Source organism: Cryptomeria japonica, chromosome 5, assembly GCF_030272615.1.
Source record: "Cryptomeria japonica chromosome 5, Sugi_1.0, whole genome shotgun sequence".
Lineage (NCBI taxonomy): Eukaryota > Viridiplantae > Streptophyta > Pinopsida > Cupressales > Cupressaceae > Cryptomeria > Cryptomeria japonica.
Genome location: NC_081409.1, coordinates 125,225,982 through 125,250,636, shown reverse-complemented (window position 1 = coordinate 125,250,636; position 24,655 = coordinate 125,225,982). Strand labels below are relative to the sequence as shown.

General features: G+C 37.6%; 1 protein-coding gene across 1 annotated transcript in view; it reads left to right on the top strand.

Annotated features, from left to right (window-relative positions):
- The window catches only part of LOC131068392 (beta-galactosidase), a 112,405-nt gene that overhangs the window by 28,607 nt on the left and 59,143 nt on the right, over positions 1-24,655 (top strand). Inside the window, exons 11-12 of the mRNA XM_058003574.2 lie at positions 18,498-18,715; positions 19,225-19,334. Coding sequence (XP_057859557.2) covers positions 18,498-18,715; positions 19,225-19,334 — 328 coding nt within the window. The remainder of the gene's footprint in view (positions 1-18,497; positions 18,716-19,224; positions 19,335-24,655) is intronic.

Genomic DNA, 24,655 nt, shown 5'->3' with positions numbered 1-24,655 from the left:
AAAGGAGCACTTGAAGTGAATTTCACTCCTAACAAGGAGCACCTGAAGTGGATTTCGCTCCTAACAAGGAGCACTTGAAGTACCTTGAAAATGCACTTTTGAGTCGTGTCTCATCGTTTTATACCTCAGTTTGTATCTCTGCGATTTTGCATTTCTTCAGCTTCTGTCCGCCCAGGTTGGAATTCGTCTCTTTTAACCTTCAAGTGTGTGCGCCCTCTCTTGATCTCACTAGCTTAGTAATTCGATGTCTTTCATCTTTTGCAATCTGACTTTGATATCAACCTTCATCCATGTGACTTGAAAGCTTCATCTTTCATCTTCCAACCCTCATCTACATGACTTGAAATTTTGCCTTAGGTAAATCTGCCTTGTCATCTTTTGGGAAATTCGCCATCTATGCATATGAAAGTGTCACATCAACCTTGAGGAGGGCTTAAAAATCAATCTCGCTCCTAGCCAAGAGCAGTGGAAGGGAAATTCGCTCCAGATGAGGAGAAATGGAAGTGGTCTCAAATTTGCCATCTCCATCTTGCTGTTAGCCTTCCAACCACTAAAAAATCTCAGAAGCACTTCTTCCATTCAAATTTTGACTGTCTCATGCTGATCGGGCATCCTAGAGAGCAAAGGAAATGATCCTAGCCAATTCGTAAATTTTGAGGGTCAAAGGAAATGACCCAACACTTGCACAAGTATGACTCTAGCAAGTCGGTATTCTTGGCTTTATTTGTATTTAATGATTTTTCTTTAAATGGGTATCAATGCCTCAGTTGCACCAGCTAATTGACTCCTAGATGTTTCTTTGCTCAAGTCAATTTGACTGATCAGATATCGATCCCTTTGTTGGACCCAGACATAGCAGTGTTTAGTGGTTCATTTGCTTCCACGAATGCTGATCCTTCCTAGCTCTCCATCCTTGCTTCAAAACCTGCAATTGAACATAACTTGAATTGAGGAGAATGAAATAAACCTCAGCCTTATACATCCTTTATTTAGAATGAAGAAAGAAACTATCACTTTACTAATCACATTTTGAAACCGTTTCAGGTCTGGAAATGATATTCTAAGTTGATGCTCTAGGTCTGGTTTTCACTTGGATGCAACTTTTGCCTTGGTCTGCTAGAAAATTGCACACTAATGCCAAAAAAAATGATGAGGATACCTCCAAAATTGCATCAAAATAAACCTCAAGACTCTGCCTCAATGTCTGACTGAGAATTCACCTTGATCATGGAAGAAGTTTGTCCTAAAAAATCTGATGGAGTTCGCCTTATCTTTGCCCATGAAACTCAGTCCTAAACCTGCCGATGAAGTCACTCAGGCATGTACCTCCTGAGTTCTCCTTAGAATCTGATCACTTGTCTTGTCTTTTACTTGTCATTTATTCGTGCTCTCCTTATGACCTGATTTTGAATTTAAATCCCCCCAATGTTTTGTTTATGTGACACATCCTTCACTTCAGAGGCCAGCTTGTTTATTTTCTTAGTGCCACACCTTGCCTTTATATTTTACGTGGATTTAAGGGGCTTGAGGATGTGTCATAATGGTGAGGTGGATACTAAAAAAAAGCCTTGAAATTTTTTCTCCATCTTAGAATTTGTTGGGGCCCAAGCAATGATGTGGCAGGGCATGTGAATTCTTCTAAAATTTCAGCTTTAAAGTTTGTGGGCCCAAGTAATGTAATGCGGTAGAGAAGGAAAAGAATGAAATACTCTATGCCTTAAAAGAACCTTTTTTAAATCTCTATTTCAGATTTTGTGGGGCCCAGTATGTGTGAGAGGAATGTGAGGTGGAAGGAATGTGAGGGAAGAGTGGTAAGGAAATGGTAAGGGGAGCTGCTACGTGGGGAAAGAGGAGGAATGGGATGTTGGAGGAAAGGGAGACATAAGGGGGTATGGATGTAGGGAAATAGGAGATACGTGGGGTAAGGAGTTTTAGGATGTGGGAGGTATAAGGGGTAGTGGAAAGGGCAAAGGTGGGGTAGACCAAGATGGAATGAGGGTTGGGTAGGGTGGTAGGTAAAGGAAAAGGGTATGATGGGAAGTAGAAGGATAAGGGTGTGAGATGGAGGGTAGAGGATGTAGGTGTGAGTGTAGGTGAAGGGTAGTGGATGAGCATACTAAGATGAGAAGAGGGTTAGGTACGTGAAGGTATAGGTGAAGGTAGGGAGGTGAATGAGATGGAAGGGGTAGTGGAGGTAAAGGTAAAGGTAGTGTTAGGGGTAGGTTAAGGATGTGGGATGGAAGTTAGGAAATATAAGGTAGGTTATGTAGGTGAAGTGGGTTAGGATATGGGGATGGGTGGAAGGAAGGGTAGATGGAGTATAGAAAGGTAGGTGGGTAGAGGATATTGAGTGAAACAATGGTGGTGATAGTGAGGAATGGAAATGGGAGTGATTGAGTTTGGGCATCCACTGACAGGATTGGGAGAAGTGTAAGGGATTATGCCTTGGTTGGGCAAAGGGAGTGTTGAACCTCACTTCATCTCAAAGAGAGAGACTTGGCCAACTTTTGAGCAACTACATGTCTTACAAATGAAAGGCTAATAGCAAAGACTTGACAACTATCTGTTGTGCCTTGCACACACTCCCCGTCATCGACAGGGTCCCCCCCTCCCACCTTCTTTGTTTTCTTGTCTTGTCCTCGCCCAGGTCCTGAGTAGGAAGTTCTGGTAATTCGCAAAGAGAAGATGCAGCCTTTACGAGTTTGAGCGTTGAGAAGATGATCTAGCCTAAGTCCTAGATAGTGGAGTATTTGCATCTTGAAAATGAGAAGCAAGATGCAGTAAAGTCAGATCACCAAGCTGACAAGAGGTTCTTGAATTGATAAGAAAATTGGTTACTTGAGTGAGAAAGAGCTTGAGGTGAAGTCCTGAAATGTTGTCAAATCAAAATGGCTCTTCAACAACTTTGAAACCTAAGGCCAGGATGCCTAACGCATGTCAAAGGTTGCACCTTTTGTCTAAATCGGCCTAAGTTTGAAGATTGCAATGTATATGGCAAAAATCTTGTAATTCGGCCTTTTGGCCCGAAATTTGGAGACTCAAAACTTAAGTCATGTTAAAATCTTGCAATTCGGCCTTTTTGCACGAAATTTGAAGACTCAGAGAAGGAAATAGAGCAAATCGTACTTTTTGGCCCAAAATCGAAACAAGGAAACTTTAGGGTTAAAAGTCACACATTTCGAGCTTTTGGGCCGAAATTGGCAAACAATTCAAAATCGCGCAAAAGGTGTCAAAAGCTTGAGTTTTCAAAGATGAACATTTAAGCCAAAAAAGGTTAAAAGATGTTTCTTGCAAAATCCACCAATGAGCTGAAAATGGCCAAAAAGAACTTAAGTCAGATAAAGATCGCGCAACTCCCATTTAGGCCGAAGTCTTTCCAAAAAGCTTCCCAAGTCGCACATATAACCTCTAAAGCTGAAATGCAAGTTCGATAAAGCTCTCCAAAATTGGCCTCTAAGCTGAAAATAACAAAAATAAGAAAATCACGAAACTAGCAAAAGAGAGAATAAAAGTTGAAAAGCAACGAAAGCTCGCAATATAGTCCAAAATGCCAAAAAGGAGATAAATAACAAGTTCGCAAAATGTCTTTCAAAGCTGAAAAAAATTCAAAAAGTTCACATCGCGCCAAATCGATTCTTAAGACCCAAAAAACTCCAAAAGGGAGAATCGCGCAAAATGACCATCAAGCCCAAAAATTAGTAAAGGCTCTATAGTTTGCAAAGTTGCTTAGTAGAGAAGACATTGAAAACAATTTGAAGCCCTAGTCTACGTTTTGACCCAAAATCCCAAAGTTGAAGACTTAAGGCAAGAGAGATGTCAAAGCAAAATCACGCATTTAGCCTAAAGAGCCCAAAATTCTCACAAAGCCTGAAGTTGTTATGGCGTGGTTCATACACAGAGGAAAACGTTCAAAATCAAAGGATCAAAGTCGAGAGTAGGCAAAACGAAGTTCGTATAATCTCAGAGCATTGCGATTTCCCCATCATTCGCCGACAAAAGACCCCAATAAAAATTGACCATCTGCAACACCTATCAAAATCCCGAATTTCTCAAAGGGAGACACTTTAAATTCAGTGGTTTTTTTGAAATCAAGAGCAAATTCAACATCGCGCAAGAGAAGGCTGTTTCGGCAAAGACAAACGATCTACAAGCTTAACCGCTGCCAGGTAAGTTCAAATTTCGACTCCAAATAGTTAAGATTGTGCAAAATTATCATGTTTGTTAACCTAGGGTTTGATAGAAAGTAAATTCAAATTAATTTTGAAAAACTAAGCACCCTAGGGATATCCATCATTTGCTAAAATCGACTTTCCAATCGAAACCAAGACTTAGACAAAATCTAGGAATTCTAATCCACAATCAGCACTCTACAAAACTGAAAATTAAAACACTGAATTGTGCAATCCAATAGCGTTTGCAACTTTTTAATATCAACAATCAGGAGCAACATTTCGAAAATCCGCTCCAAGAGCAACAACTACCAAATAACCAACTGATTTTCAAATATCCAGATCGCAATCTAAAACACAAAATTTGAATATCTCGTTTTAAACTCTCACCTTTTAACAATTTTTTGCGCTAACGTCATCTTCTGGCACTGCTAACCCACGTTTTTTGTTAAACTTGTCTCGTAATTTGTGTCTGGGTGTGCAAGATAAATGCCTAAATCAGCGACAGAGTCTTCAGAAGCACCTGGCGCAACTGGAGCATCACGGACTTCCAAAGTTGACATTCCCTGCAAGTTTGAGAAAATGAATTATCAGTACAAAGGGGGAGGGGTCAAAGAGTCAAAGGTCCAAAGTGTGTGGGACAATATAGGAGATAGAGACCTGGGACATATCGACATTCAGGATTTCAGGAACAAAGTATACTCTCCTAACGCCTATGGCAAGCCTAGACGGATGTTGGATAGTGGTATTGCTCAGGTTGCTGGTTTTCCATTGGCTGTGCAGAATTACGAACTAGTGGTCGAAGCCGCTAAGCATTATCACCCGTAAACCAGATTAGTGGTGCTGAGAGGGATGGTAATGGCCGACTTCACACCTGAAGCCATTGGGGAAGCATTTGATATCTCGCTTCCTGATAGTCCCACTGCCGTAACCATGGATGAAGCACAAATTACTTATGACATGAATCCTATTTCGTGCAAAACACTGATAAATGAGTGGTTCAAAGAAAGAAGACCCCCAAGCACTAGGATCGGTAAAAAGACCCACAAAAGCAATTTCCACAATGAGTATGGCGATATGGTTACCTTGCTTAGCCGGGTCATGGGACCTCCACAATCCAATCTCTTTGAGGAATGGATGTTCTACTTTACCAAGCAAGTCTTTGCTGGGAAATCTAAGTTTGACTGAACTCAAATCATTAGTGATAACATTCATACACAACTGGTTGAGCTCGAAGAGAAAAAGTACTTCGCCATGACCTCCTATCTGGTCTATATGTTTGCTCGACATCAGCCACTACCAGGATTAATCAAAAGAGGTGAGATTGGGAACGGGCCGAATCAGGTGAAAGTATACGACTGCTACCCCCAGTTGCATTAGTATGACATAGCCCAAAGAGAAAAGAACAACATTGCATATGCGATTGGTTAGTACGAGCGTGTGAATGATGCTTTTACAATGCGCCTGGTTAGATTAATGCAAGGAGGGTTGCACATAAGGCTGTCAAAGTAGGCTACCGCCTTGATTCGGAAATACGGTGCATGGTTCATCCAGTTCCCCAGATTCACCTACATCAGAATATCAGGCTTTGAGGGAACACCGTATCGGCTTCCGCATTACCCATCAGATAGATTAGTCCTCATGGAGTTAGAAAGGCAGGCACACCCAATAGGCAACATACTTAGGGACAAAAAGCAATTAGGATTCACGTTCCCTATGATCTTAGGTAACCTTGACGTACACTTCAAGAATTCGGTGCAAACCATGGAATCATTCGACGAGTTGACGTCATATTGCTTACAGGAGCACTTCCCTAAGAAATGCTTTGCTCTTGCTGGATTGGGAAAGAAGGCCTACGACAAGCATTACAGGGCCAAGGCATCAATAGAGGACTACTGAAACATTTGTTCAGATGACTTTGAGGTTCGTCGGCGGGAATATTCGAGGTCGAGTGTTGAACAAATGCGACTTTATGAGTACCGCCAGGTTCCAGATTAGGTAATAGACTATGGAAATTGCTTGCAAGTCCAAGAATTTGAGGCAGTCAGGGACCTCCCGCCAGCCATCGATTGGACTCAAGACCCTATCACAGATTTTGAAGTTTTCATGGAGGGTCCAAGAAGATACACAGATAATTGGCTATCCCAATAGATAGAGAAGACAACCCATGAGGGAACCCAATTTACATATAATTTGATGGGTAGTCTCCATTCCCAGTCTTTAGAAGACGAAGGAACATCAAGCGCACCAAAAGAAGAGGTTGAGAAACCTAAAAAAAAAGAGAAAGAAAGCAAGAGCCAATAGGGGGACTCGAACGTCAAAAAGGGCAAGAAGAGAAAAGATGCCGATCAGGAGGCCAAAGGTTACTTCCTCATCCAAGGACACCAGTTCAGAGGATGATGTGATTGAACTTGACCACTTACCAACTCCACCTTCATAGGATGATCCTACTGCATCAGGGGCAAATGATCCGTAAATACAAAGTCGGCAAGAAATGGAGGCAATGATCATTGGTTTGGATGGACCTGAAAATTAGGTTGACGAAGGAGAGATTGCACCGGATCAAGGAGCTGACAAACAAGAACCCACACAGGGGAGCAGGCATGAGTTGCAGCTAGGAGGCGGCAACAAGGATGACACCACGGTTGAGGGAGAAAGGGAAGAGGATAGAACCCAAGAACCCAGCAGAACTGAAGAGCAGCCGCCACTAGAGGATACCCATCAGTTGCTTAGTGAGGTGGGAGAGAACTCAACCCTGAGTAAAGGATTTGATACTGCACCCATTCCTCCTTTTGTGTCCGATCAGTTGCAGATAAGTAGTGAATCGGTTGGGGCATCCAAAGAACAAAGTGGGGATTTAGTAGTCACATCTGGAGAGACCATCCCTCAGGACTGGTAATAACTCGAGCATAGCGAAAAGTGTCTGTCAAGCCACCAATTAACCTGGAGGATATCTTCTCTCGGATAGGAGAAATAAAATCTAAAGGAAAGAAAAAGACGAAGACTTACTCTAGAATCACTAAGGATGAGCAAAGAAATCGTACAATTCATATTGCTGCTCCACTTGCAGACAAACCAACAAATCAGGTTGCATTGGCTGACTATAGCGTCACATCCATCCCAATAGGGCGAGCAACCAAAGAGAAGGAGAGGGAAGAATTCAAAGATTTCGTACAGAATATGCTCAGACAGCTAGATGAAATAACTGCTGAAAGGGATATGTATCGAGCTCGTGTTGAGCAAGCCGAGGGGTACATAGATCACATGTTAAGACCGCTCCAACATACCGCTGAGTCCCATGCTCCTTCATTGGCGTTGGCACAAAGACTACTGCTGAATTCGAAGGAGTGCGTGACACTGCTAGGGCCATTAGAAAATGGATCCGGGGCATTATGACAAGAGGAAAGAAGATTATTGATGATGTGTTTGAAGTAACACTCAAAATACATGAAACTCGGATAAAGATGGTGGAGGTGAAAAATGAGTATGCTAAAATTTAGGAGGCAATTGGCTTGGCTCAACCACTCATGAGGGCTCTCTTCAGAACTCACACCCAAATTCCCACACTACACACTATCCTGGATCCCTATGATATCAATACTTTCAAGGAGTGGTTCTGGATTCTCAACATGAAAATGGACACGGCGAGCGTCTTCAGAAAAACTCAGGAGGAATGTGACGAGTACTTGTCTGGCATTGAGAGCATTGGTGAGGACATCCTTAAGGCATTAGTCATTGGCTGGAAGGATACTGTTGTCATTTTATGACACCCTTGCTCCATCAGTAAGAACCGATCAGAGATATGTTCTATGGACGAGCGCTGCCCCAGTTGATCAAGGAGAAAAGCAATGGAATTATGAAGTGTGAAGTGTTGTCTTGTTAGAAGGAAGTTCCTAGTTCTTCTACCTTGTAACTCCAGAACCCCCAGGTTCCCAAGTTCCTAAGTCTTCAATCCCGGAACTCCGAAACCCTCAGGTTCCCAAGTTCCTAAGTCTTCAATCCCGGAACTCCGGAACCCCTAGGTTCCCAAGTTCCTAAGTCTTCAATCCCGGAACTCCAGAACCCCCAGGTTCCCAAGTTCCTAGTTCTTCAACCTTGGAACTCCGGAACTCCCAAGTTCCCAAGTTCCTAGTTCTTCTACCCCAGAACTCCGGAACCCTGAAGTTCCCAAGTTGCTAAGTCTTCCCAACTTTGGTGACCCAGGTCTTCGAAGTCTTCCAAAGTTCCAAATTACTTCTGGCTTGCAACACTTCCGGATGGCGTGATTGACACTCAAAGCTTTAAATGCGTTGACGACTTTTGTGACTTGTGCACCTTCTTTTGTGGAGCCACAGTAGTGCATTTAATGTTTTTGGCAGGATTTCCATCAAGGGAGGTACGAGGCCATGGTTGTTGCAGTGACTTATGTCATGTCTGCATACTCGGACTTTGGAAGGTCAGTCAATCCACCCTTCTCAAGGTTGCCTTTTGTGGGTATGGCTAGTTTGCTTGCATGTACAGAAGTCAAGTGCATGCACTTCCCTGCACTCCCAGACTGACATACAGGGGTCATGATCACTGTCATAACCCCTCTTTTGACATTGGATTATTGGATTAGCTAAATACGATAATTAAAACATTTATTAATTAACATTGAATAAGATTGCAAAATCGTCTCATTTATGAGACTTCACGATTTTCCTCTAAAGGGAGAGGGTTGTCATAAACCCACATCTGAGTGATGTAATCAATAATAGATTTTGTGATTCTTCAGCATAATAACAAATTATCATTTATTATGTAATTAATAATATTAATATATAATTTAATATATAATATTAAGGTGGTCACCACAAGATTTAATATATAATTTCTATTTATTAATTATTAATATTAATTTCGTATTTATCTAATAATAATAATAAAAGTAATATAAATAAATGAATAGTAATAAAATAAATATATAATGAGAACATTCGAGATAAGATACCGTAAGCCAACATTCAATCAGCATAGAATTGATTATGGTTAGGCATCCATAAATCCATATTGATTAGAAAAAAACGAACATCGTTGTTTCTATTATTTATTTTTATTTGTATCCCATGGGATAAGCTGTGATGTCCCCCATACGGGCAATCCACAAGCCAATACTGATCACAGCTTTAAGATATCATGTATACAGGGAAACAATACAACCAAGGATCCGTAGATGTCAGTATAACACTGACAAGTATCGATCAAAGATCAGTGAATCAGAAAAAGTATAATAACTATTATTGAAAGACTAGTCATCATGGGTGGATAAAATACCAGTGGGTACGTAAACTGTTATATATCAGAGATTAATAAGGAATCGATTATAGAAAGAAGCGTTTAAAATGAGGATACAACAATCACCATAATTCGTCATTAAGGAGGAAGAACTAATCAATAAAGAAGTAATTATAACTAACCACTTAATTACTAAGGGGCACGATTATAACCTTAACAAATAAATCTGTCTCTATCTTCCAATGGACACACCCGATGGAATGTATGAATATATGTTAGTGATCGTTTCATTGAAAAAGGCATGGAATGGTTTTTATCTGAAATTCCATTTCCAGTTTAGGCGAGTGCCAACGCAAGGAAGGTCGAAGACCCAAAAATCGGGTAAATACTCCCAGCAACCATACATCAGAATTAACTCCAGCAAGGGGAAAAAAGGGGACAGCGGGAGGTATAAGGAAAACTGAGAAGAGCAACATGGAATTGCAGATTGGGAGCCACTACTGCGGGTGCAGACAGGTAAGGGATGTTACAAATATATACGTAAATAGATATAGTTAATATTTTAATATATATATTAATGAATATTAATAATGGATATTTTAATACGTATATTAATGAATGAATATTAATGAATATTAATAATGGATATTTTAATACGTATATTAATGAATGAATATTAATGAGTATTAATAATGAATATTTTAATACGTATATTAATGAATATTGTAATACATATGTTGATAAATATAAGGAATGAACATTTTATCACATATGTAATGAAGGGTTCTTAAATGTTAATAAATACATCTCAATGCATAATTAGGAATATACTTTAATAGATAAATATATTGGATAGTGGATATTTTCTGAATATATGTTAGAGAATACATGTTAAATTAGGAATATGTAAACATGGATTATAGAATAGAAAATAGTAATATATTGTCAAATGCAATATAAATATGATTAAATAATGGAGGCCATAGGGGATGAACCCTAGTAAATCTATATTTGTAAACTGAAGGTCCACAGTTCGATTCTGCATGGAGGCACCCTAGTATAGGGGATGAACAATTTTATAATTGATAATCCGATTGAACTATGAAATATTCCTGATTTGGTTCATGGTTAAGATAGATTTACTTCCTAATCAATCTAGTTTAAGTCATAAGAATATGGAAATAGATTAATTATGGTTAAATCAGGGCTAAACCTAGTAGGGGACATTACAATCACTCTTGTAACCATTTTTCTATATAAAGGTTGTGAAGCCTCATTGTAAAGGGTTCTCTCCCTGCTGGCTTGAGCTATTCCATGCTCTCCCACTTCTCTTGTATTTATCTTGCATTTATGCAATTGTAAGTTTGGCCATTGGCCTTATAATTAATTGAAATCACCATTCTTGCCTTCTTTCAACTTATGTATGTTGTGTATGTTTCCTTACCTTCATCATAGGTTTATGTTTTGTGGTTCTTCTCTCATATATGCTGTGTTAAATTTATTTTTGAGTGTGACTTGTGGGAAACCTTCCCCTCTCTTGGCATTCAGTGGATTCTAACCTTCATACATGCATTGGGGTCACTCATACAACTGAAGTTTGTGCATCTCCTGGGTGTTTCAGTTAATTCTTTGTGTCATTTCGGGTAGGGAGAGAAACAATCTCTTCTTGGTGCATCACCTCCTTTTGTTTTAAGCATTTCTCTCTTCCCTTTACCTTTGCAATTTGTTACGATAGGCCTAGGAGTTAGATTTGAAGTGTTGAGTTGGTTCAAAACCTGCACCTGGATTGAGAAGGAAGTCGGCCTTCTCCGAAGATTCAACCCCCTTGCGCAAGGTCCCACACTTCGGGGTTGTTTCCATGTTTCACAAGGTTGCTGAGTTGATAGCTTAGCAAGGGTGCGAGATTTTGTGATAACAAATACCATGGGGGATGCTGATGTGGTGTCACAATGGAATGCCAGGTTGAAGGCTGATAAAACTACATACTCTGTGGAAGACTTAGAGTGTATTGGCAAGCTACATGTTGACATGCTGCGTTTTAGCGATCATCAATCTCATTGGCGCGAACAATTGAGGGTAGTGGACACTCATCTTGAGGGTGTGCGGTTCAAAATGCACAATCTTCCCTTTCCCTCTAATAAAGAATTGTTCCCTGTTTGCATAAGGTTTCAAGAATATGTTCGGGAAGAGCATGTGGCAAACTGAGACATTTGGGAAGAGTATTCGCGTGAGGAATTTGAATTTTTGGAGAAAGAGTCTACTTCGGGGAAAGAAAAAGTGCTTTCTTGAAATATTTGTTTCTTTTAAATTCTAAATGCACTTTTTCAGGATAAAGTTTTTTGTCAACTATTCAAAATTATTGCATATATTGAGCTCCGTGCAAGTGCACTTTTTGGAGCAACTTTATGTTTGGTAGTTGGTAGTTATTAGTTAGTTGATGGTTGGTGGTGATATTTTGCTCTTCATCAATGGGTATGGGTAGCCATGTTTTATAGGATGAAACTGGGCCACTTGTAAGATTAAATCTTGGCCATTCATCCATTTTTGAATGTCTATAAAAGGGATAGTTTCTCCCTCATTTTGTAAGAAGTTTTTTAAGATTGTTGCTGAAACTTGGGTGAAATTTATGTAGATTTAATGGATATTAAAGCTGTTTGGTCTCCTTCATCTTTTATTTTTCTTGTTATGCAGTTTAAGTTCAGATGGTATTTTTAGGATTATATCTGATAGAAACCTTAGTGTTCACACCGTTAAGGATTGACTGAATGTCATTTCCTCTTGCATGGTTAATCTGAACCAGTTTTATGCTCTTGTTCGGTTATTAAACATTAAATGAATGAATATCTGATTTTGTGTTTATGTTTAATAGCATGAAAATCTAACTCCCATTGAAGATTGCACTAGTTTTTACAAAGTTGTGCTTCATTAGCTGATGATGTTTAGTCTGGTTTTTCAAGGTTTCTATCTATTTTTTTGAACATGCTGTCTCAGGTAGATTAATTAGTCATTCTCTCTCTTTCCCTTTCCCGTTTTCCCTTTTTTTAATCAAGTGGAAGTTGAAACAACATCGTGTTAAAGTAAAATCTGATGAAATCATAACCGTTGAATCCTAAGGAACCCGTACGAATAGAACTGATTTTGCCTAACCATAAGTCCCCTTTGTGTATCCAGCAAAGCACATCATACCATTGAGTTATCCTACAGTCAAGACCTGACAACCGAAACATTGAGGTCATGCCCAAATGATCAATCCAAACAGCATTAGGGATTTCCTTATTTCAAGAGAGGATGGGATACTCAACTAGAAAATTCTATTCTGTGTTGGCCAATAGAGAGTTGTGGCGACATGACTTTAGACGTGTTTCCAAGTCCCTGATTTTTTGAGCCATTTTTGGGGATCGTCAGGGGACAACAAAGGGGACGATTATATAAAAATATTGAAAATTTTAAATATTCATATGATAACATGGATAAAGTATGCATATATACATTATAGAACCTTAATCTATAACATTTATGTTAAATTGAGAGTTAACATGAGAGTCAAAGTCAAACAAATTAACAAATTGAAATGTGACAATGTCAAAGCTTAGTTCAAATTGCTCTCATAATTCATTGTCAATATGCATCAGCACGTGATATTAAAAATAGTATACAAGTTACAACAAAATGCCCAAAGGCCACAAGATTCACTTTCAATTAAAATATGAAAATACAAAAAAAGGAAAGTATATTGCTACCCCTAATCTGCATCTCTCAACACACAATCAAAATCAGATAAAGTGCTCATGATCTGGTAAGACTAATTTTTGTGTGGGTCTCTGATAAAGCTTATGATTTGAGAAACTTTAAGCACTTATGAACTTTAGGTCTTGTCAGATCTACTACAACATTTGATTCAACTTGCAAATATTTCTAAATTTTTTGTTACTCATCTAGTTTTTGATGCCATTTTTGCCCTGTTGTTTCTCCACATGACACAAATTGATTTTGTAGTTTGTGCCTAATGCTTCTTACTGATAATAGTCACAAACACATTTGATGATTCATAGTGTTATACTCTCCAAGTCTATAATGTTCCCAACTGAACAACCTTTGGAAATATGCAATTCTCTTAATGTGTGCAATTTGAGATGATGAAGAAACCCTAATGAAGTAAATGTTGATCAGCAGTAGCAGCAAAAAATTTAATATCAATCAAGTATCCAACTATGAACAACGGATCCAAAAATCAACAAGGCTGATATGAATTTAGGAACCTTTGAATGCTGAAAATAATCAACTATGATAGCTGATCTGAAATTGAATTATTTGTGAAATTGACATAAACCTAAAGAGATTTTTATATGAGAAAAATTATAAAATATGTTTAGTATAACAACAGATCTGAGCACTAATTGTTGATATAAATATGGAACCCTCATGTACATATCATGACTAACCATGATCAACAGATCTGAACAATTCAAATCCTCATGTAGCGTGAGTGGGGGGTGGGGCCCAAAAAAAGAATATTAAAATGTTTTTTTTTAATGCGACATTTTGAAGGGGACGGTTGGCCATCTCTGGGACCACTGGGGATGTTTGTGACGTCCCCTAACCATCCTGTGGATGGCCAGCCATCCCCTCCAATCTCCTGCCGTGTCCCCTCAGTTCAGGGATGTTTCTTGTCATTTTTGTATTTTTGGGGATGGCTAGGGGACATGCCCTAGTTGTCCCCCAGTCCTCGGAACGTTCCAGAAATGGGGATGTGTCCCCAGATTTCCCTCTTTTTTTTTTTTTCAAATATGGTAAAGTGAAAGGTCATTACTATAAATATAGGATAATCATTGCCTCTACAATCTTGAATCGAGTTTAGCTTAGAGATATTAGTCAATTACCAAGGGACAATAATAGAGTAATTTCTACTTGGACAATCAACAAGCCCCTTTTAAAATACATTATTCTACTATCAAACTAACTAGGCATGAAACATAATGCTGATTCAATCTGCAGCCTTAGCCTTTTAAAATTTTGTGCAGGCATTGCAACTAGATTTGCAGGTTTCTATAGGGAAATGGTCCCATGGTTGGTAAATTTTATGCTTTGCTACCATGTTTTGAGAATCTCCATGAATAACCATTTATCAAAATAAGCTAAATGACGCAAATGCCATATAGTTGCCATTTGACAAAAATAAATTGCATCTCTTCAAGTGCATTGAGTTCTCAACCCCTCATCTGCTAGGGCTGAAATTTGTAATATCCCCCTTAATTTTTTCCCAATTTTTTCCACAATTACATTCAACACAACACTTGTTATGGTTAGGAAATGAAAACCAAATGTTGCTGAAAGTAACTCCACTTTCTGTTCACCGAGAGCCCAAGCTAGGAGGGTGAGAGCATACAGTGTAGAGGGGATTGTTAGATGCGGATAACTGAAAATGATGACAATCTTCGGGCGGCAAGCCAACCCCTTCCGCTTATACAGCGGGATTTTGAAAACTATGCAATCACTTGTCGGTAAACCAGCCAAGGACAAGCCAAATAATTGAAGAATGCAATCACTCAACTACTTGTGCAGTGGGAGGACTAGAAATAGAAATTAATATCAACTCCACCGCTTATTTAGCGAGAGGACAAAATTACAAACTCAAGATAGGCGGCCAAGCTAACCTCTTCCACTTATGCAGTGGGACAGTAGAAAGCCAAAATGTTGTTGTTAGTACTACCAACCAGCATTACAATAAATATGAAATTTGATAGCAAAATGCTGATTGAGCTGACAACTGCAACAACACCTCCAATCATCATCTAACCACCCAATCTACTCAGACTCTCAAAAGCACACCCAACGACCAACTTTCGAAAATCTTATATTTATGACAGCAAGCTGGAAATGCATAACCAACAACACCGAAACAAACCAAAATGCTCCTAACTCTTTCAAAACCCACTCAAATCACCCAACAACACACCCAAACTGATAATAAGCATATAGCGACTAAGAACCAACAGGAAAACAACAACAATATAACCCCAAACACTCAACACGCAACCCAATGCACTCCCTAACCAAAACGTCTAAGCTGAAAAGTTCGATTTGCAATTAAAATTTGGAAACTCAATACTACGGGCTATAAACTTACAAATTTTATCGTTGGGAGCATAGAAATCTTTAGAGCCAATACCCAAAATCAACAGGAACCTGCATAGGAAACTAGGAGTGGAAATACGCTTCAGCCATGATGCCAACCAGCAACCCGGAAACACACAAACTCACACCAAAAACAGAAAACCAACTGAAGCAACCATTCCCAATACACTTTATCTATTCCTCTGAGTGAGAAATAGTCTCTCCGTAGCTAGGTGCTATCTTTCAAGCACGAAACCGACATAAGCTAGGAAGCTCGCAACTTCGAAGCACGAATCTGGCACCACTTCGTTATACAAATTTTCATTGATGCCAAATGAGAGCCCAAGGTCTGTATTTATAACTTTTTGCCAGCCAAATTCAAATTCAAATGCTCTCCAAATGCACCCAAACCAAATGCCATTCCATTTCATCCACATTTGGCGTTGCATTTCATTTCATTTCCTTGCACAAGTTCGCCCAACTCACATTCACCCAAAATCACCCTTTTTAATAAATATAAGTGTCATAAAATAAAGTGTAAAGTGGGCGCCCAACCATGACTTCCAAATAAAAAATATTACTAAGGCAATATACTTAAAAAATCACCCCATTTGCCTTTAGTTATAATTTAATTATTAACACCATGACGACCCCCTTGAAGTCATATGCAAATTTTGCCCAAATAGACTTAGGATAAAATTAATATTTTCTCCCCTCCTAAGTCGTCCATCCATAAAATAATCAAATATTAATACCTCATGCCTAAGGTATTAATATATTAAAAATACCTTCTCCTCAAATACTGATTATTGCCAAATCGAGCTGGAGATTGAAGTGCTGGAAATCACCAAAACTGAACTAAGTTGGAGATATGAACCGAATTGCTAAAAATAGTCATTTGAGTGAATATAGGATCCTGCCAAAATAATACTGCCAGAAATAGTCACTGAGCTGAGTTGCAAAATCCCTGCCAAAAATAGTACTTACTATAAATAGCATATTGCTAAAAATAGTAAGTGTTTCCAAAATGATTTTTACCACATTCTGAGCAGCGGCCGAACTTACTAAAAATAGTAAGTCCCAAAAAAGGTCCTCAGATTGGTTTGCATGTTATACCATCGCAGAGCTCTCAGAAAACCCAAAAAACCCCAGAGAACTCAACTGCTTCTGCCTCCACTTACTAAAAATAGTAAGTTGGTCAAACTCCATAACTTGCTATGCATGTACCCTCATTGCAAAGCTTTCTGAAAACCCAAGAGGAATCCAGAATTCAAACTGACAAATTCCAACATGTAAGCCTTCGAAACTGCATAAACATCCTTCCAGAGGTAGGAAACCATAATTTCTGCTTCTGACTAGTCTACGAGTCTCTAGAATAGGGTAACAGTCCCCAAAACAAACTAGAGCGAAAAAGGGGACATTACACAAGTACACCCCATAAGTAGTTGTTGGTCCATAGTATAAGGTAAAGATTCCATTTCTTGAGTTGTGCAGTATAACAGGTTGAATGGAGCCACCTAGGGCATAAAAATAGGAACAAAACAAACCTTCTTGGGAAGGGTCTTTTGACTAAAAACATTTTTTCCCTCTAAGTCTTTGTATCCTGCCACTAGTTCTAGATAACATGTGAAGCTTTCAATTCTCTTACTTGTGCATTCTTGTTCACTCTCTTGCCTTGATTTTCACATATTCTGAGAATATGATTGATTATTTAAGATATTTTAATTTATTAGTTATTTGGATCCCAAAATGACTAATTCCAGATGCCACATACCTGATTCTTTGCACAACATATTGTTTTTACTTTATTTTCAACAAACACTTTTGAAAAGTATCCCTCTTGAATCGTCAATATACAATTCTGATCCCGTTGTTAACCAATATACATGGATCTGTTGGATAAGACCTAAAAAGAAATTGGCAAAAAATAGACCTATAAATGAAGCAGACTTTATTTATTAACAAGAAAAGGGTAAGAGCTGAAAACACTGATACTTCCTCTATCAAAAGATGGGCCCCAAACATACATTTCTCCATTCTGTAACTTCTTCAACCAGCTATTAACTACTTACCTAACCAACAAACTTTGGTTTACAAAGGTGTTTATTAAAATTAATATCTAACTCCTAACTTATTTACTAAGAGGGTGTCTTGAAGAGAAGCATGCCCCTTGCAAAATTTTATTGCTAAATTTATATATTCTGATTTCTATTATCCGAATCAATCTGTGTTGACCTATCTATTGCATTGCTAACATAGTTTGGACTCACCAAGATTTTTTAGGACGGAGTTTTTGTGAGTTTAACTCATTGATTTTTGTGCCAAGTTATTGATAGAGTTTGGGGCGAGTTTTCTGGCAAGTACTTGTTGAGTATTCAGCAAGTTCAAAAGTTTAACTTGTGCCACAAACATGCCACAAATGAGAAAAGAAAAGGTGGAAAAACACATGAAAAATGTGGAGTTTTTCCTTTATGAGCCCTATTAGGCCATGTTGAACACACAACACAACATTAGAGCCTTCTATAGAAAATTGGAAGGATTTTATAGGCGATTTGAAGAAATATATTATGGAATTTTGGATTTGCACTAGGTTAGGTTTTTTCTTAAGCAGATAAACTTCATAGATAAGTTGAATTGAAGATCAAGATCTATGAGATTTCTCTCAGCTGCAAGGCAACTAATACAGCTGTCTTATACAAGACTGCTTAACTAGAAAATACCAATCTACATAAATTATATTTGAGTGCTGATCTGAAAAACCATTGTGTTAATGTTTACATCTTTTTGAAGAATTCAAGTGCTACAAATAAAGAGCTTTCATACAAATAGATTTTGCCATTGAAATAGTTGCATAATACTCTAATTTCATGAAATCAGTGGTGAAGATTAAGTATTCATGTCCCTTTGTTGTGCTAGTTTGTATAGGATATGTCATGCTAACTATCGAGCTATCCTTAACAGGTGAATTCTCAAACAAACCTGATGAAATCAATTACCCCTTACAAGAAGATGAGTCCATCCAAAATATTACAAAATGAGAATGTTGATGGTTTTGAAAAGTGGCAAATATTTGAGGAGCATATTGGAGTTCTACAGGAAAATTCTTTTAAGGCATCAGGCCTCTTAGAACATATTAGTACAACCAAGGACATGACAGATTATCTCTGGTACACAATCAGGTATTACGACTACCATCCTTGTAATGAAGGTATAATTGTCAAAAATTATTGCATGCCCATTATGAATAGAGGATCGTCAGTTCACTGTAACATGGTGAACATTTGGTCAATTCCTGTGTTGCAATTGGAGTAAAAGTTTTGTGCAAGCAGCTTGTATACTAAAACACTTTTACCTTTGGACTGATCTTTTTCAACGTTTGATGTATTATAATAGTCTTTCTGTGGAAAAATGGTACATTTCAGAAAGTACATAAAGATCGTCAGGCTTTACGAATCTCTGATTATATCATACATTGCCAATAATTAATGATGTGACTCAGAATCTTAGTCATATATAAATTGTCACATATTTGAATGAGAAAAAATGTATGAATATATTTTTAAGAAACTGGCATGGTAAAAGAATGATAAAGATGGTTGTAAATGCATGCAAGACATACTTTTTCTTACGGATCATAATGCAGACATTTTAAAAATTGAAGTGACATTTTTTATTGCTTGCTTGGCAGCATAAATGTTGACAAAGATGAGCCATTTTTGAAGAGTGATAAACTTCCTATTCTTGGCATTGTATCTCAAGGTTATTGTGTGCTGGTTTTCATCAACAACATTCTTGCTGGTATATCTTCAAGTCTTCATAACAATCTTTTGAGTTTTAAAGATGCAAACATGGAATTGCACGTTTTCCTGCTAAATTAAACATGGTAGTATATGCTATTCTTCTTGGGAAATATTCAATAACCAAATATGTTCATCCAAGACACTCAGAATTATTAGTATAGGAAATGAAGGTAGTTATTAAGATATCCTGAAGGATGCCTTCTGTCTTATCTTTAGATCAAATTGGTATTCTGTGAAATGTTTGGAACTGCTGAATCGCTGATACAATATGCATCAGTTGAAACTTTTAGATAAAGACAACACAATAAAGATACTGGATGAATTTTACGATGTGGCAGCAAGATCTATTTGTTTCTGCAGTATTAACTGATATTGCTCATCTAGTTATTCCTTCTTCTAGTGAGTGATATGGTAAACCATGAATGGAGATAGAGATTATGGCACAAGATTTTTTCAATACCTAGTCACAAAACAGATATTCAAATCAATATTATAGTTCAAATCTACAGAGAATGGAGTTATTGGTTTCAGATCCATGTTTTGGGAGACACTTGTTATAGCCAAAGGAACTTAACAACATAAGATAAATTATGAATTATTGCTTGAGGGTTCTTGTGAATCTTGGTAAGCAATCTAGTGCCCCCACAATGGATTTATACATATTTTTTGAAAAACTACAAGAAAAGACAAAATTTGAAGTAGGATCATAAATAAAATCATGTCAATTTGGAGAGTATTTGAGATATTTTTGGCAATATATGATCCAACCATATATGTTTTTTTGTGAAAGACAACTGCAATTACAGAGAAGACATTTCAAAAATAATTCACAATAGTGAATTTTCCTTTTTACAATGAATTAAGATAAGAAAAAATAGTACTTTGATATAAGTTGTCCAGCCAAAGTATGATTGAAATAAGGGATTGAATGGTTCAAACTGTATAGTTCATAGAGGTTTGGGAGTCAACATGTTACTGCTGGTTATGTGCAAAAACATTGACAACCTTATACTCCATCTGATTTCAGGTTATTTGTTTGGATAGTTGTGATTGAATAATGTCACAAACTGATTTTTCTAATTATTGTAATTTCACATTGGACAATAACGATCTTTAACACCTTTTGACCACTAAGATCCTGATGTGGGCAAAGTGACAGCATATAGTGAAAGGATTAGATTGATCTTATAATAAATACTTGTTGGCGATAAGTTGCACAACTCAATATTGCATTCTTTCACAAAATATGGAAGTAACGAAATACTTATTCTAGTGGCAGCATAGCCTTCTAGACTACAAACTGATAATTGAAGGTAACAGAAATTAGTTTTGGTGGCAAGATTTTCAGAAAAAAATGCAAATATTGAATCTGACAGAGAACAATAGAGATTGACATTAAAAAAATCCATGCTAGAGAGTAATGATTTTCCAATGTTGTGGTGGCATAGTCATCCAGCCATACAATATTGAAATCGTCCTCAAATTTTAAATTATTTTTGGTGGTAAGCTACACAAAAATTGACAATGAAAATATTTTTCTAATGAATTGTATTCATGAATGTTAATTGCAAAAATCTAATGTTAGAATCTAAAATATAAACCTTACTCAAAATTATGCAGCATACCTAGAATGGAGTGACTGTCTTAGGAGTACAACAAGCTTATAAGTATTAAATTTGCAGCAACCAAAGGCTGCAATCTCCTTAGCAGCGTACGACAACATTTATCAACATTCAAACATATTAAAATTTCATCATAGAATGAATCACACCATTCCTTATGGTTATGGCAGCTTATTTTCCATCATATAAGTGAGGCTAGGAAAGAACATATAGCTAAGTGCCTTCTTAGGATGAATACAGGCTGCAAACAAGTCATAAGAAGGTGAGGCAATAGGTAAAATGAGTACATATAATATATTTAAGCCTTCTTTAAAATGAAGCGTGCTTCAACTTGCATGAGTGTGTCTGCCTATCATCTCTCAAAACATAACATTAATTAGCATTCAGTTCCTAATAATCATTAACAATAAAAAAGGGCACAATCAGCCTAGGAATGCCTACAAATAAACATTAAAAGATCTGACTCTTAAATCTTTATTAAATAAATATTCAAAAATCAAACTTAAAAAGGTTGAAAGCTTCTTCAAATCAAAATTTAGAAACTCCACATTCTTATGTCAAATTGAAATATGTATTGACATCTCACAACCAAAGTCTGCATATTTTAAGCACAATGATAATTTTGGGATGACATTATTCAAATGAATAGGAGTATCTTTTGTCCTCAAATCCATTCTTTGTGAAAGGATTTTTGTGTTAGGGTAGAAAAGATGAACAATGTTCAATCTCAAGAAAAATGTGTTTGATAATTTCAATTGATAATCGTCTTCACTCTTCAACTTCTTATATAGTTTTTTCAATTAAAAATAATATCATTTTCTTTTTTCTCCTTTTTGTATTAACTTTATATTTGTAAAGTATTTTGAAAGTCCTTTTCATAGTTTAAAAACTCATGGACTCACCATGAGTCGCGAGTCCGTGGGAGCCACGAGTCGTGAGTCTTGGCGAGTCCATTTGAAAGACTCGCGTGAGTCTTTTGCATGGACTCACGCGACCCAGAAAAACCATCAGGCAAGCTTTAAAAATGAGTTTTTTTTGCCTTCATTTGGCGTAACTCCTCCCCTTTTTGACTTTTTTGTGGGTTAAGGGGTAACCCTAATTGGACGTGGGCCAATAGAAAAATAACACTCGACGCCTTTATAAAATAATAAAAATAGTATGCCCCTTGACCCCAACTTGGGGGTGCTGCCCCCAAACCCCCGTCAAAAAATATACGGGGAAACTGCCCTGATGGAAGTAGGGAAAATTTAACCTCCGAGTTTGATTAGGCTCCATATAACAACATAATTAGCATTGAAGAAATCTTGGTATTATACATTTTAGAGTTGAAAGTTTGAAACTATGAGTATGATTGATGAAATTTCAAATATTGCGCGTTTGTTGATCATATGACGTGTAATGTTTCAATTATGGCTCTTATGTTCTCTAAATGCATTAATTTCTTTATGTTTTTTTGTAAAACTATGGTTTTTTTTTTAGCCGAGTCCTTGTCGAGTCTTTCGCAAGTCTTTCATGAGTCCGAGTCCGAGTCCACATTTTTGGTTTGCCGAGTCCATGGCGAGTCTGAGTTTTTGAACTTTGGTCTATAGTGTACTTCCCCTGACTCAAGAAGATCTCAGCGGTCTTCTACCAAACTTTCAGTCCAGGAAGTAGTACATAAGGCCAAGATCCTTCATCTCAAATTCAAAGGCTAACTCCCTCTGATACTAAATGATGAGCTTCTCTGCCACAGTGAGAAATAAGTCATCAACATAAAGGACCAAAATCAATGCCTCACCATTAACAACCTTTATGAGAAGGTTGGAGTCTGCATCACTCTTGGTGAATCCCAAGTTCACCAAGTATCCATCTATTCAGGAATATCATGACCTAGGTGACAGCATAAAACCTTCCAGCCTACACACATGGGACTCCATCCATGAATCATAGAGTCCTGCGACTGCTAATCACTAGAGAACCATCTCGACATGGTCCACTCCCTCTGAACAAATATAACCAAGATCCTCGAAAGTCAATTGAAGCAGATTCTCTAGCTACTCCCTCTGTCACATGAGCATACCCTTAGTTCGCTCCCTCTTACTAGGGGAGCCCTCTTGTCTCGACTTTGCTTTGTAATCCTCGATGCTGCCATTACCTATACAAATGCCTCAACAACATTCCTAATGTATCGTTCTTCTTTTTCTGCAAAACCCATCCTCGAGGGCCAAAGAAAAGAACAAGAGTAACTTTTATAGTACATATAGGAATAGTGATAAGAGGCTGACTAAAAGTAAATAAAAGTAATACTTGAGATAATAACCAAGAAAAAAATGCTTATCACATTATCCAAGCTCCATCTGGCTTTGGATAAACTTGCAACCCTTGCAAGTAGTATAACAACAGTCAAGCCTTAACTACTAAGGTCTTCGAGTGTCCCCTGTAATCACACATGCATTTGCACATACACTTGTAATAATCTGCTGTTAAACATAGCTCAAAAATTGATTATGATAAATTAGATGTCTTAAATTGTATGTAATCATAGCTAAGGGCTATAGAACTCGACCTTACACATGGGCAGTTCTAGTCTCATGAATATGAAGGCAACCATTAGTCCAATACATACAATAGACAAATAACATGAGCATAAGCAATGCACCATACACTATCAAATAAATGTGGTAGTAGGGAGAAGACTTATCTGATCAGTTTGGTCCTTTCATCTAATGAAGGTCCTAATCTCATATTTCAGTTGCCATAGATAGATACAAATCTGCAGAGTTTCCAAGGTTGAAGATAGACATGTCACTTCTATGAAGAGAATCATCAAAGTCTAGCTGGAAGGAAGTGGCCTGAACTTCCTTCTCATTATTCTTGGCATTGTCCTCAATTATAACTTGTAACCAAGAATCTCTCTCTACTCAATCTAAAAATGATCTCTATCCCTTGTCACATCTTTTCACTTTAAGCTCAAGTTCCTCCTCAAGATAGAGGGGATGCACTAATTGTGGCAATGGCTCTTCAGAAACTTGCTCTGATACCATGTTGAGACATGGACCAGCTAGGACTCGACCTAGGACCTTCCATACGTTGCTGGAGTGCTCTACCACTGAGCTATTGGCCCCTCTTGGACCAGTCCATTGTTGGTCTGGGTGTGGCTTATTTCAACCACCAACACCTCTAACTAAAACGACAACTTTCATAGGGTGATCACAATACTTTGTGAAGGGAAATATTAGACCATATAGTTCACAATGGGGAGTTTATGATGTATTTTCAGATCTCTATCAAATTTTATATTGTTTGGGAAGTTTTACAACGAGTTTCAATCAGCTATCAGCCTCCATTAAAAGGTCAGAATCTTTATCTATTTTTTATTATAAGTGTGTGGAATAAATTCTACTAGCTGCTGATCTAGTGGAATTGTATCAGAATTTCAGAATAATATAATATCTGAATTTCAAGTAGAATAGTGATTGTTATTCCAACAGTTATCTTGTGAATGCAATATCAATTGGTGCATTGTTATCTTTATTGTCATTTGGTTAAACACTTGGAAAATACACAAAACCGTGGGAAATTAGTGTTTTTCAGTATTGGCATATCAAAATTCAAAACAATTAGTCGAGCCCATTACATTAATTGTGGGTTTTTAAAAAAACCGATTAAAAGAAAAGATTGCGAGTTCAACGTGTCAAATCCTAGATTGAGTACCATG